General features: G+C 40.1%; 2 protein-coding genes across 5 annotated transcripts in view; one reads left to right on the top strand and one right to left on the bottom strand.

The window, feature by feature from the left end:
- The window catches only part of ttc33 (tetratricopeptide repeat domain 33), an 11794-nt gene extending 6752 nt beyond the window's left edge, over nt 1-5042 (top strand). For 3 of the 4 annotated variants that reach the window (XM_020619523.1, XM_020619522.1, XM_020619524.1), the window contains exons 4-5: nt 934-1065; nt 3746-5042. In XM_020619523.1, coding sequence (XP_020475179.1) covers nt 934-1065; nt 3746-4120 — 507 coding nt within the window. In that variant the 3' untranslated portion in view covers nt 4121-5042. The remainder of the gene's footprint in view (nt 1-933; nt 1066-3745) is intronic. The other variant, XM_020619521.1, reaches the window with a different exon arrangement.
- A 5221-nt stretch (nt 5043-10263) lies between these two features.
- Nucleotides 10264-14357, bottom strand: LOC109971326 (prostaglandin E2 receptor EP4 subtype-like). The gene is made up of 2 exons (XM_020619479.1): nt 13328-14357; nt 10264-11917 (listed from the first exon to the last, which is right to left on the bottom strand). The coding sequence occupies exons 1-2, from the start codon at nt 14102-14104 to the stop codon at nt 11339-11341; spliced, it is 1356 nt and encodes a 451-aa protein (XP_020475135.1). The 5' UTR covers nt 14105-14357; the 3' UTR covers nt 10264-11338.
- Nucleotides 14358-14715: the final 358 nt, after the last annotated feature.

The raw sequence follows: 14715 nt of genomic DNA, 5'->3' as shown, positions 1-14715 counted from the left end.
TCTTCACTGTTTTCATTTCTGTTATTTGGTCAAAAGTGTACACACACATTAATATTTGATTAGACAGATTCCAAGTGACAAAGGTTTTGCCTCAGATTAGTTTTTCACAGACGCTTGCACAGTAATATCAACACTTTGCAGCCTGGTTCCTACTTGACAGAAAGCAAGATTAAAACGTATCCATATAAAGCCACATGGTGTCTGAATGATTAATTTGACTCTACAAAGTTGAAGAGGGTAACGAGCTCCATGGCACTGTTAAATGTGGGCAGAGATAAGTGGAACAAGTAATTAAATTGCAGAGTAATCTTACAACTGTGACTATGCTGTTGTTCCGTCCTGTTTACTAGAATCTAACGGTGAATGAGTCACAAGGACAGTGACTAATTATTTCCATTAGAGATTAATCTGATGATTTTCTCACTGTGTTGTTTGGTTTCTGTAATGTTTAAAAAAAAAAAGGGGAAAATGTCCATTGCAAATGAACCAGAGTCTAAGGTGATGTTTAGATGTCTTCTTTTTTCCCAACCAACAATCCAAAGCCCAGAGATATTCAGTTTGCAGTGAATATTCATATTTAAGAAGCTGGAAACTCAGAAAGGTTGGCATATTTGCTTTAAAAATAATTTAAATGATGAATAAGTTATTGCAACAATTTTCTGTCAATCAATTTATAAACTAAATATTCAGCTTTACACACTATAGAACCTGTATAAGTTAAATGTATTAACATTATGAAAGATGATCATTTTGCAGTGTAGTAAGGCATCCTAATTTTGTTAAAGTTGTTGTTCAGGGCCAGGGAATTTGTTTGTGTCTGGTCATTAAATGCTAGATGAATATTGGGGATCACAGATTTGTTCTTTGTGTTTGTGAGTCTGTGCTCATGGTAGACAGATTAAGATCCTTTGACAGTGCCCACTGTCTCCACAGGTACTAACCATTCTGCAGGAAGTGTTCCCAGCTGTGAGAGCAGCAGAGACGGCTGTGAAATTCCGCCCCCTCTGGTGGGAAGGCTGGCAAACTCTGGGCCGGGCCCAGCTCAACCTGGGAGAGGTGGATCTGGTGAGTAAGGCTGGCAACACACCCCAAACGAAAACACATTAGAATGCAGCATGCTCACGAAACAAATGTGAACAGAACCTGGAAAAAAAAGAACAAATCACATGGTTTACTAACTGCAAATGGTGGTTAAGGATGGCTGCAGCTGTGCTGATTAAAATCAAATGCATTGTCTGCCTGTGGACAAAAAGTGTCATTTTGTCTGCGCACCACAATTCAAGCATGGTGTTAATATATCTAGAGTGTACCAACATTCACTCAGTGCGTGTTGCATAATGTTTGATGGCATCTGGCTGAGTCAGCCATTAATAATCTTCACTGGAATGTTCACATTTGAATGTTTGATTTTGCAATTCACTATACCTGTTTTCATAGCTGTCTATAAGTCAGTTGTGTCTTTGAGTTCAAAGAGATTTTAAGATTCATCAGCTCCTTCTGTTTACTACTTTTTGCAAACTCCCTTCCTCTTACATAAAGTACCTCTTTCAAATCACACCCAGTGGCCTGGGGCTTGGACAATTGCTTAAATTGCCCCAGAACGTGCCAGTACCTGTGGGTGTACCAAATCTGCGGATCTAGGTTGCACTGTTCACCCATTTAGAGCTAAGCAAACAAGGCTGAACTAAGAAACCTTTCAGCTAATAATGTTCCTACATGTCCTAGAGCAAGAGATCTGTCAAAGGGTACCAAACATAACAATGGGAAGTGTTGAAACTTACTTGAGCTCTAACTTAACCAAATATAGACACACCTCCTTGTATCATGAAGCTATTGGGAAGGAAGGGAAAAAAGTACATCTATTTTTAGCGAGGCTTGTTCAGTCGTGTTTTAGGGTTTTGTATGCAGCAACATGCTTGAGTAGTGCCTGTTGGTGCAAATGTGGGTGCAGTGGTTTACAGTTTACTCTTTCAAGAGTCTCCTCTTGTCCTTTGCCTCTAATTTCTACTTCTTTCTGTCTCATTCTAGGAAAATGGAAGTTACCCAAATAAACAGATAGCTTTTGTTTATGTCATTTCTCTTAGTTTTGATCAATTACAGTGTGACAAGTCTGTCGACATGTATCCTCTCATAATTGTCATTAATTTACCAGAAAGGCTGGTTAATCTACCTGCAGTGGCATTTTGTATGTTGAAGGTTACTTTCAAAATAAAGACTTGATGAGACTTTAATCTATTTAAGATTAAGTGCGGTATGTTGTTTGGCCACTGAGAGTTCAATTTGCCAAACTTCTATTACAGTTCATGTTAATAGGAAGGCTCAGTCTTTCAATCCACTCGAGTATTAGGTTCATATTAGTTAATTTTCATGTTAATGAAGGAATTACCTGAAACAGAAAAAAAAATAGACTAAAGGCATCTTTAAAACCTGTAGTTCATTTGCACCATTTTGTCAACTTGGCCCATTTCCCCTTCGGTTTGGTTGTTTTTCATAAGAGGTGTGCTTCACAGAGTCGTTGTGAACAGGTGCAACTGAAAAGTTTCCTCATGAGGATATAAGCTCATCAGAGATGTCTTTCATTTGTACACATACTCCGAAATGAAACTGCAGTGTTGTCTGAGTTAGATTTGCTTGTTGTCTTGTCACTGGTTTGATGCTTTATCTTATCCTGCAAAAGTAACAGTGAGATCAGAGAACTTTCTTGAGCAGTAGTTTGTGATCAAGATAGATGCACAAAGTCCAGCAACATTTCTATTTAAGGTTTTTCAAATAGTTTCCATCTGATGCACCCACGGCATGGCCAGGTCTTCCAACCCCAACCTGCTCAGGAAAACCAGAAAAATTAAAGAAGAAGAAAGAAAGCAGTTATGGAGATTATACTAAAAACTCTTATAAAATAAAAGTACTGTTCCAATAAATGTAAAAGCATACCATTAGAAATAAAGGTTCAGCATTCAAAAGCCTACTTTAATAAAAGTACAGATTCAGTATTAATAGTACTCCTTGGCCTATTCCTTTGCCCAGACAGTTTAAAAATGCTTGTCAAACCTTTTCACCAGTGTTCTCAACACTGTTTAAAGCAGGAAAACATGGATTTCCAGTCTTTTGACTGAGTTTTCTGTTCAGTGTAAGGTATTTTCAGAGCAAACAGAACAAATCTGTTGGTCATCTACTTGTATCTTTATTTCATAGATAAGAAAACGGAACCAGGGGGTGGATGTCTGTCACCGTCTCACAGGCCACATTACCGTCACAACTTGTGGTTGACGTCAGGTCCCATAAACAATTGGAGACCTTTGTATAATGTAATTGTCCCTGTTCCATGGGACAATTTTTCAAATCAATTTGTAGGTGCTGGGTCAGCGCAGAGATACTGATCACTCGAAATGAAAGTATAAATTGACCTGCAATGCGATATGATGAGTATAAGGTTCTTGCTCACTGACTTACCGATGATGCATAGGGGTACATTACCTGGATGTAACTCCAATACATATAACAATAAATAGAAATAAAAGTAAATGACAGCGTGTACTCACACTTACTGTGAGGAATCTAAAGCTTTATAGGGCTTGATTATATACAACACATGAATCTGGTGTTATAGAAATGACACCGGTGGGAATAAAATCCAATTCAACTATAAATCACAGCCTACGCTGTAGGCACAGATGGCGTGAACCCCATTAAGCCCTTATGTTGACTATAAATCCAGCTAAAGCTCATTTTGGTGCTATCCCTACAGGCTGTGAGGTCTTTCCAGGTTGCAATCCACCTCTGTCCATCGGAGTGCAAGCTGTGGCAGGAAGATCTGGCCTGGGCATGGAGGATACAGAAGCAGCATTTAGCAACCAAGGAGAAGATTCGGCAAGAGGAGGAGACCAAGAAACAGATCCTTAATGCGCCTGAGCTCGAGCAGGACTATGACTTTGAGTCTGATGAGGTGCTGGATGCCTGCGTGGCTGTTGCAGAGCGACAGACACACTATGAGAAGCTCAAGCAAACTGCTGTGGTCATAGACTCTGAGGGAAACATACAAAATGTTGTCAGTGGGGAACAGGGATCAGACAACACAGAGACACCATTAAAGGAGCAGTTCGTCAAAATAAGAGGACTTTAAACTAATCTTGGCATCAGTCATTTATCCTGGGTGCATTTTCAGGACTCTGGTGTTATTTCTGGAACCACTGTGTGTGTGTGTGTGTGTGTGTCTTTTTTGCAGGAAAGCAGCCAACATGAGAACTGACAGATTTGAAAAAGACTTGTGTTGTTGTTTAAGATTTTCTGTTCCTTCAGTGTTAAATGTGCATGTAAAGATTTTTACATGAGAATAAATGTTTCAAAATATGTTCTCTCTCACTGTCACATTCATATTTCCTTCATTGAACATCTGTCCATCATTTACCAAGAAGCTTCTTTTCCCATTTAGCAAAGATGCAGTAAGATACTTCTGTGAATAATAATAATCCATTGAAATCAGCTTCCATTTCCTTTGGGATTGTGGTAATGCTTTATTTTACAGCTATTTCATCATAATTTCTTGAACGTTTCCTGCAAAGAACCATGTAGTTTGGTATTAATTACAGAACAATGGAGACAAAGGTCTGAGATTTTTTTTCTTAGTTAGTCCATTGAGTTGTGTTGAGTTTATCATTAGCTTCCAGATGAGTTTCCAGGACAAAATCACTCAGTTAATAGTTGAACCCTAGTTAATAGTTTGTGTATTGGATGGTTGTTTGTAGATAGATTAAATATTTTTCATGTGTAGTTCACCTTCTGTCTTCTGAAGAATGCCTCATGTTTGTGCTAGGTTAGTATGTAGAAGTAACTGGAAGTGTACCAACTGATCAATTACCCTATGGATGTATTAGCTAATAGCATAATAACATTATTAATAACATATTAAGGCAGAAATTTGTGCTTAACGCCAAATGCTTCATTATTTTCCAGGATTGACTTATAAACAAAAATCCTAAAGGCAGACAGCCTGAGACTTTGTGGAATAAAGTATTTCCTTTGTTGGCTATAAAACTCAGACAACCTCTGAATAAAGGCCTTGATCAAGAAAACACATTGACTCTGAGTGTTTACCTGTGAGGTGTAACGGTGTGAAGCAACATGCATGCTCAGCAAATTATCAGTGACTGAATAAACATCAGTGGTGGTTTCCTGTAGTATTTTTTTTTCCACCAGGGACACTTAGTTCAGTGGTGAAATTATACATATTTGTTTTCTAGATATGGTTTATAAGGTAGTTTCTACCTAATCTTTATAAGATTTGACCTCACAAAACCTTAAATGTTGCCATCATACTAAGTTAGAGAAGAATAAGCTAATGAAAATCTATTACTGGAATAAATCTTGACACTAATTTTGAATATATACGATAGTATCGGGAACAAATAGCTAAATTCTATAAGGTTAATCTGAAAAACAGGCAACATTCTTATGAGAAAAAGTGTTTGGGTAATTGTGGAAAAGGTACGAGTCAAAATACAAGCATGTCAGTGCTTTTGTTGTAAACCTGGGAAAAGAAAACCTTCCTCCATTGTTATTATGAATGGACATAAAACTTTGTCCTGTCTGATAAGATGTAATGCGTCACATATTTGGTGATGTAGTATGTAATCGCTCATGTTTTTAAACAAACGTGACAAAATTTGCCTATAGCAAAAGTGATGATATGCTGTAAGTGTATTTCTTTTCCTCTGTGGTTGCAACCTTTTCTGTTTTTCAGCACCGTGTGACCTGTTGTTGATGTGAAGGGCAGTGCACTCGTAAAACCAAGTACTGTGAAGGGTAACATTCATTTCAATGAAAAAGAAGATTAAAAATGTGAAGTCATTTCCAGATCCACCTCTAAAGCAGTCAGTGCTCCTCAGGTTTCTAGGTCAGTGTACAGTATTGTTCAAAATAATAGCAGTACAATGTGACTAACCAGAATAATCCAGGTTTTTAGTATATTTTTTATTGCTACATGGCAAACAAGTTACCAGTAGGTGCAGTAGATTCTCAGAAAGCAAACAAGACCCAGCATTCATGATATGCACGCTCTTAAGGCTGTGAAATTGGGCAATTAGTTGAAAGGGGTGTGTTCAAAAAAATAGCAGTGTCTGCCGTTGACTGTACAAACACAAAACTATGTTGTACAAACGTTTTTGTTTCTAGGATTTAGCAATCCTGTGAATCACTAAACTAATATTTAGTTGTATGACCACAGTTTGTTATAACTGCTTCACATCTGTGTGGCATGGAGTCAACCAACTTGTGGCACCTTTCAGCTGTTATTCCACTCCATGATTCTTTAACAACATTCCACAATTCATTTACATTTCTTGGTTTTGCTTCAGAAACAGCATTTTTGATATCACCCCACAAGTTCTCGATTGGATTAAGGTCCGGGGATTGGGCTGGCCACTCCATAACATTAATTTTGTTGGTTTGGAACCAAGACTTTGCTCGTTTACTAGTGTGTTTGGGGTCATTGTCTTGTTGAAACAACCATTTCAAGGGCATGTCCTCTTCAGCATAAGGCAACATGACCTCTTCAAGTATTTTGACATATGCAAACTGATCCATGATCCCTGGTATGCGATAAATAGGCCCAACACCATAGTAGGAGAAACATGCCCATATCATGATGCTTGCACCACCATGCTTCACTGTCTTCACTGTGTACTGTGGCTTGAATTCAGAGTTTGGGGGTCATCTCACAAACTGTCTGTGGCCCTTGGACCCAAAAAGAACAATTTTACTCTCATCAGTCCACAAAATGTTCCTCCATTTCTCTTTAGGCCAGTTGATGTGTTCTTTGGCAAATTGTAACCTCTTCTGCACGTGCCTTTTTTTTAACAGAGGGACTTTGCGGGGGATTCTTGAAAATAGATTAGCTTCACACAGACGTCTTCTAACTGTCACAGTACTTACAGGTAACTCCAGACTGTCTTTGATCATCCTGGAGCTGATCATTGGCTGGGCCTTTGCCATTCTGGTTATTCTTCGATCCATTTTGATGGTTGTCTTCCGTTTTCTTCCACGTCTCTCTGGTTTTGCTCTCCATTTTAAGGCATTGAGCAAAACCAAGAAATGTAAATGAATTGTGGAATGTTGTTAAAGAATCATGGAGTGTAATAACAGCTGAAAGGTGCCACAAGTTGGTTGACTCCATGCCACACAGATGTGAAGCAGTTATAACAAACTGTGGTCATACAACTAAATATTAGTTTAGTGATTCACAGGATTGCTAAATCCTAGAAACAAAAACGTTTGTACAACATAGTTTTGTGTTTGTACAGTCAACGGCAGACACTGCTATTTTTTTGAACACACCCCTTTCAACTAATTGCCCAATTGCACAGCCTTAAGAGCGCGCATATCATGAATGCTGGGTCTTGTTTGCTTTCTGAGAATCTACTGCACCTACTGGTAACTTGTTTGCCATGTAGCAATAAAAAATATACTAAAAACCTGGATTATTCTGGTTAGTCACATTGTACTGCTATTATTTTGAACAATACTGTAAATATGGAAGTAATTTCCATTAGAGTTTCTATAAAAAGGCCAGTGTATGTCTCTAGACACTACAGGTTCTGTATGATGGGCTCTAAAAATTGGATCTGAACAACAGAACATTCTTTTCAGAGGAGCAGGTGACTTTGAAAAGGCATAAGCGATAAAGCTAACAAGACCCAGGATGTAGCTGACAGAGATAAACATCCGGCAAGGTTTCTGCTAAATAATTATGGAACAAAGAGACCCTTATTTTCTTAAATTGGCCTGTATGATAGAAACAAAAATAAATCTTTACAAATTGGTCTAAGTTAAATATAAATGTACTGCAAACAACAATTAAACAAGTTGTCACACCCGTGTCTATATCACACCCAAGTCATTGCCATGGTGATGTTGCATAATAGGATAAATGGAGGTCACCTGTGCACAATCAGGGTGTGCCAAGTGATAATAGGTTAAATACACAAGTATCTGGATGACCCAACTGCTGATACTATTTTTCTTGGTTGACGCCACATTATGAAGACAGATCTATTACAGATTTAAAGTTGTTAACAGCACCTTTTTCCATACTGTCTAACAATATCAGGTTTTGTGTATTGGCTTGTTCCACCTCTTCAGTAGTTATTTAGAGCTACAGTATGAAACTTAAGATCACACTGGCAAATCAATCCACTCTGCTCCACCCAGCTCTCCCTCTCCCTGCTCTATGCTTTACTACAATCTGCTACGCTCCGCCACGCTCTGCCCAGCTCTTCAGATGTTTGTCGTTATGAAATTACAAGAAATGAGATGCTCAAAACCTTAGAAGCTAATATGTCTGCACTGCTGCTGGTTTGCAATGAGTCTAGGTCACAAGAGGCTTCAACTGCACCTCTCCACATTAAGACAAGTTTTGGAGCAGATTTCTGCAACAAAAATATCTTGCTAGCTGCATCTGCATGCTGATATTTTGTTAAGCAACTAGGCTTCCCATCTTTCTTTTGACTTGATATGATTGTAAATTATTATTGTACAGTTAGGGAATTCAGAAACAAAAGTAGGCTAATACTTTTTTGTGGTAAACAGTGATTGGCTGCGTCCTCAAAGGTCACTGCAGCCGGGGTCAAAGTTCTGATCGCCACACTGTCGTTGCCATAGACTAGTTGTCACATAGAACACCTTGGCTCCTGTTTGTAGCTGCAGTGCGCCGTCAAATGGAAATATTCTAATGTCATTTTATAAAGTTTTCATCAAAGTTCAGTGTGACATGTTTGTTACTTTAGAAAACTCTGGAATTTCCACCAGAATTAAATTTATGTGGTTCTGGAAATTTCCATCTATTTGGACTCATTTCTGCATCTTCTGGTCACTGCCCCCCAGCTTACTGTAACTCTTTATCTTCCTCAGCCCTAAAATTAACCATGACTGATGTACAGTAGCACATATACTGTTGTCATTTCTGTAACTATAACTATCCCCATTTCCCCGGTTCTCTTTAACTCAGTTTCCACACTTAAAGCCACATCAGCTATTTCGAGTGGCATCTTCTAATAGCCAGTTGTTTTCACAGGCACATGCATCATGGCAGGAGTTTAAATGTCTAAAACGGCCTGTCACATGTACTGCTGTGCAGTGACAAGGTGGGGAGAGGGAGTTTCCAAGAAGAATCTTTATTTTTTTCTTTTGTCCTCAGTTAACACCCCGTCACAACTGTTTTGTCAATCGCAGTTTCCTGCCCCCTGGGAGACTTGAGAGCTTTAACAGATTTCTCCCACTGAGGTCACCGTTCTCATTAATGGTGTATTGTTCTCTGAGAGGTTTTACTGCTCTCAGATGACTATGGCCAGCGGCCACACAGGACCAGGAAGTGTTTAGGGGTGAAGAAGCCATCCCTTTGCAGGTGAGCATTGCCACAGCATCTGAACTGGATATGGTTAGAAATATGGTTTACTCATCAGTACTGTTGGAGAAAGAGATCGAAGATGACTTGGCAGGATAATAGCACAGACATTGACCAGCTGGCAAAAGAAAACATTAAAGAGCATTTATTTTCAAGCTACGTTTGAATTTCTGAATGTATTTTTACATAAAAATGAAATACTCAGTAAATGAATATACGTTAAAGTCTATTCATTAGCATTTTCTTGACCAGCTTTGCAGCAGTTCTTTGCACATAACACTCCAACAGGATTTGGTGGGAGTGCCATGCATGAATCTGAAGTGACTGGTATTGAATTGTATTTCCATATCCATGTACTATTGAGGAATGACCTATATTTGATGTTCAGCAGTCAGTGAGTTGTTCATTAGTAGAGCACTTGTTAAATACTCATTGACTGTAGTTTCAGTACAAATGTGCGACATGTAGGGCTACAACTAAGGATCACATTCATTGTTAATGAATATACTAATTATTTCTTGGTTAATCAGTTAAATGCTTTGTCTATTAAATGTTGGAAAATAGCAAAAATGTCACCATCATCTTCAAATTTCTTACTTTGTCCAAACAACAGACCAAAACTTAAAAGATATTCCATAAAATGCAACAAATGTTCACATTTAAAAAGCTGGACCCAGAGTTTGGGGCATTTTTGCTTGAAATGTGATTTTACTTAGTTCTCAGAGTAGTTGCACATTAATCAACTGATCAATTTGGATGTAAATGCCTGCCTGATGCTATACTTATACTATTTACCATGAGCAAAATACCATATATAAACATAGTTTGTAATACATACTGCGGCTTGTTATTAACAGTTTCAGTTTGCAAACACATGACATTTTTAATTTATGTCAATATTCACCAACTTTTATTTTCAGCTTGTTTGTTCACAACAGAGTTGACATTTTATGGTAAATTTAACACTGGCGGAAACAAAAAATGGCATATGAGCATGTTTTGATATTTATATTAAAACCCACAAACTTATCAGACAGAAAAATAACGAACATCCTCAGCTTTCCCTGTCGTCCTTAAATCCTTTAGAAAGCCTGATTAGAGGAGAGGCACTGCACATAAGATGAAGTTGGATGAATCCTAACACAGAATGTGAGTGTGAATGGTCGTCAGCCCTGTGATAGACTGGTAACCTGTCCAGGGTGTACCCCACCTCTCATGTCATCCGGGATCAGCTCCGGCCTCACCCCACCCCACACCTTTAGGAGGCCTCCCAACATCCTCCAGTGTCTGAACTGTGAGAAAGCCACAGTATAAGCTGCCTTTTCTTTTTAACAAAATGCAGGGGATGGTATGTTTTAGCTTTGATGCCCGAGCTGCTCTGTCGACCAAATTGTTTGCAAATGTTTCTACATACAAGCAACACAAAACAAATTTAACTATGCGGACCTTCTCACAGAGAAGACAGTAACATACAGTTTCATACTTTTGAATAAATTAAAATCATGCAACGCTTCACATTTTAACATGAATTCTTTACAGTCATTGTGCAGGTTGTCAGAATGATACAAAACAAACGGCCTAGCAGTGGTTTGAGAATTCACAAAGTGCAATAAAGGAGCTCCTCTACACTGTCACATTGTTCTTTGGTTTTGTTGATAGAACAAAACCAGTTGTTGTACTTCTTTTGAAGTGCATTGACATGTGGTTTGTGGTTAAAGCTATGACAGAGGAGTAATGAATTGATAATGGATGTTTAGTTCAGTAATATAGTTGTCACACATCATTTTATTAGTCCAGCATATCTACACATTGATAGATGATTATTCAGTCTTCTGAAGCTTTTCCTTTATTATCACATCTTTGCAGTGCTTACATTTGTTCACGTCTTCTGTCTCGCGACAGGCCGATTACAGTGGTGAATGCATGTTCAGATCATCCTCACTGTTATATGCATTTCTCCTGCATGTTTGCAGTCTCATCTGTGAAGGTCACATGTAGAGCCGGGTCTTTGGGGCACACTGGAAGCTCTTTGAGTGGCCTGCCTGGTGCTGTGTCCTCTAAATCACTCCATGAAAGCCCCCTCTGAGGCCCCTTGACCTCCTGGTGGCCCTGTAACATCTGTACAGCTGGTGGACTGGAGCCGCCCTGTGACACTTCATGAAATGACCCCAGCCTCTCGGGGTTTCCCTCAGATGGGTACAGGAAGGTCTGTGATGTGATCACCATTTCCCGCAGCTCATATGACATCAGTGATGGGGAATCCTGAGAGACGATGGAGGAGGAGAAGCGGCCGTCAGCACAGCGGAACTGCCCTCCGCCCGTTCGCCCCCGCCCACCCATTTTGCAGAACAGACACTTAATCTTCTCCATCAGCTTGAGGACCACTGTCTTTCTGAGCAGGATGTAGATCCAGGGGTCCAAGATGGGGTTGATGGAGGCCATGCGGATGGCCAGGAGGTCTTTGTTCAACCCCAAAGGTTCTTCGTTCTGGTTTTTGTACAGCTGGTTCACAAAGATCCTCAGCTGATGGCATAGGAGAGAAAACAGCAGCAGTAGATAAAGTTAGGAACTTGACAAGCATCCACAGATTTTTGGGTTGTGTAAAATGTGTAAAATGCAGAAACAATGTGTGTTTTTACAAACCCAAACTTGTCTACACTTGATTTACAAGAGTAAAATAATTGGTTATGTTACATATTTCTATGTGGTTGGAATGAATTGCTAAATCGACCCTTGGCTGAATGGAACTTCTGTACAACCAGAAGGCAACAGGCCAATAAAAGCAGTTTTATTTCTCACGGTCATTCACCATAAGAGAGCAATCGGCCATTGGGTGAGACTCACAATCATTTTTTCACAAAGCTTTGATAAGGCCTTGATATTTGACTTCAGGATACTTTTTTCAAGTCTGCTTAAGGTTTCTTGCTTTAGTCTGTTCCCCTGTTCATACTGGAGATGATGAAATGTCATACTAACAAAATCCACGGTGCTTGTTCTGTGCAAGACTATTCCATAATTTACCTGAAGTTAATCTAGGGTTTGTACAGTTTGGGCAGATCAGAGCCTCCAAAAGAGAATCGTTGTAGTGCTGGTTCTGTTCCAGGTGCTTCTGTGCTGAACTGCAGCAGAGAGATAGTAATGCTGCAAGAGTTTGTGTTGTTGTTTGTTTGTTTACTAGAAAGACAGCGACTATGGAACTCATTTGATTCGTTTATCTCAGACAGCCAAAGCCTCCTATTCTTTTTTCATGAACTCCGAAATAAATTTTGTCCCTCGTTTCTTTTAATTATCAGTATGAACAGTGGGGATGTTAGAAGCAAGAAGACTCCCGTTACAATAATACAATAAACATCCGACTATCGTTTTAAGATACTGTGAACATATCGATAACCCATCAATCACTGATCTTCACAGATATTCTATGGGAATTGTTGCTTGCCATTTCAAATCAGGAGACCTCACAGTCTCCAGGAGCGCTGTGCTCCGGCTCAACACTCCAGTCTTGTGTTGGCAGCTCAAATGAGCAAACTCGGTGTTTGGAAATAACACCTGAGTCCCGACTCTGATCAGTTGTAGGCGGCATATTATCGTTGCATGCAAACAGAAAGTAGTTTTTGGTAAAGCGATAGCGACAGCGCACGGTCACATTTGCGCCTCAGAGAAATGCGTCATCTGGCCACAAAGATTTAAACCTCGAACACAATGTTCAAGTAGTTTCTATTTAGCCTATTAACCATCTCCTGCCTGTTTGTTTGTACTTTAAGGGCCCACTATCATTTAAAATGTAATTAGACTAATCTCATTATTTTAGGTTAATTTTGTTGTATTTTAATGTAGTTTATTTCCCCTGCATATTTGTTTGCCATCGCTACAAATAATCTGTTGTGCACACTGCGCACAACGTGTGGCTGGATCAACTTTCCCAATACTCACAACTAAAGGTATGGAGCAGATGAGAACCACAGCAGAGGTAGCAATCAGCAGGATCACCATCTGGATCTCTGCTCCAGCTAATCTTCTGAAACTCCGTCTGCGTCGGAACTCCGCGATGCGCCGCTGGTCTGTGCCCAAAGACGTGCGGCGGATGAATCGCTTGTGCATGAGGATGAGAGCCCCGCACACCATCACATTGCATATGACAGTGGCCAACACCATAACTGAATTCACACCTGCGTACATCAAATTAAAAGTCGCGACTGCTGTGTGGTTGTTATGCCAGTCAATGAAACACCAGGTCCCCGGGTTCTGGAGCTTCACCTGGCCAAGCCCCAGGCTGGGCAGCGCACAGAACGCGAGGTTGGAAATGTAAATAGCCAGAAAAGTCAGTGCAGCGAGTTTTTGGTTGACATACTCGTTGTACAAATAGGCATGGTTTATGGCCAAGTATCTTTCCACTGACATTGCAAACACAATGCTAAGCTGGACCAAGAAGAAGAAGAGCAGGATGAAGCCGGAGTACTGGCACAGCGGCTCACCTCCCGGCCAGGAGCCCTTGACGTAGGTGGCGATGGTGACAGGGCTGGCCAGCAGAGTGCCCAAGAGGTCTGTCACTGCCAAGCCACACACAAGTGTGTAAAAAGTCGTCTCCTTTTGTTCCTTGCGTGATATTCGCAGAACCACTATAGCAATGACATTGCCCACCACCCCGAAAATGAACATAATCGCGGGGATGGTGGGCGGTTGAAATCTCCCCGTTGCCGTGTTGTTCATGCCTGCAGCGCCTTCTTTCACAGTTTTACAATACACAGAGTTCCCTCTCACTTCCGAAGTAGTGGCACTTTCCAGTAATGCGCACTTTCCAATAATGCGCACTTCCCAGGTTCTCCAATAAAAACCAAATCCATCGTCTCCGAATATTTCTTTTACGCACAGAAGCAAAACTCTTCCGCTAAGTTCTTCACGAAAACCTTGATGAATCCACAGGGGACAGTGTTTACTCTGGTGGTTTGCAAGCGATGCTCCGAGGCGCCTCACGTTGTTGTCACGCTCTTAACTGACAGGGGAGTTTCTTCTCAGACCACTGACGGCAGCTCCTCCTCTGCAGTTCAAGTAGCCAGTGAGCTACAAGCACTTCATGCAGCAGCAGAGCAGGAGGTTACAGCCTATCTATTATCGCTGAAGTCTTCATAAGTTGTCTGCAGATCCTCTTGTTATCTTTGATGTCATCTTGCACGTAAAGACTATCGGAATATAGAGCAAATTTGATGACACGCTAGATGGAAAACAGTGAAGATGGAGTTGATTTATTCATTTGGCTCTAGTCATTGTTACAATTTCTATACTACTGTATATTATTATGTATAGTCATAAGGATGTGTTAC

The sequence above is a fragment of the Monopterus albus genome, unplaced genomic scaffold (assembly GCF_001952655.1).
Source record: "Monopterus albus unplaced genomic scaffold, M_albus_1.0 scaffold221.1, whole genome shotgun sequence".
Classification (NCBI taxonomy): domain Eukaryota; kingdom Metazoa; phylum Chordata; class Actinopteri; order Synbranchiformes; family Synbranchidae; genus Monopterus; species Monopterus albus.
The sequence above is the reverse complement of the archived record's forward strand: the minus strand, read 5'-3'. Positions and strand labels throughout refer to the sequence as shown.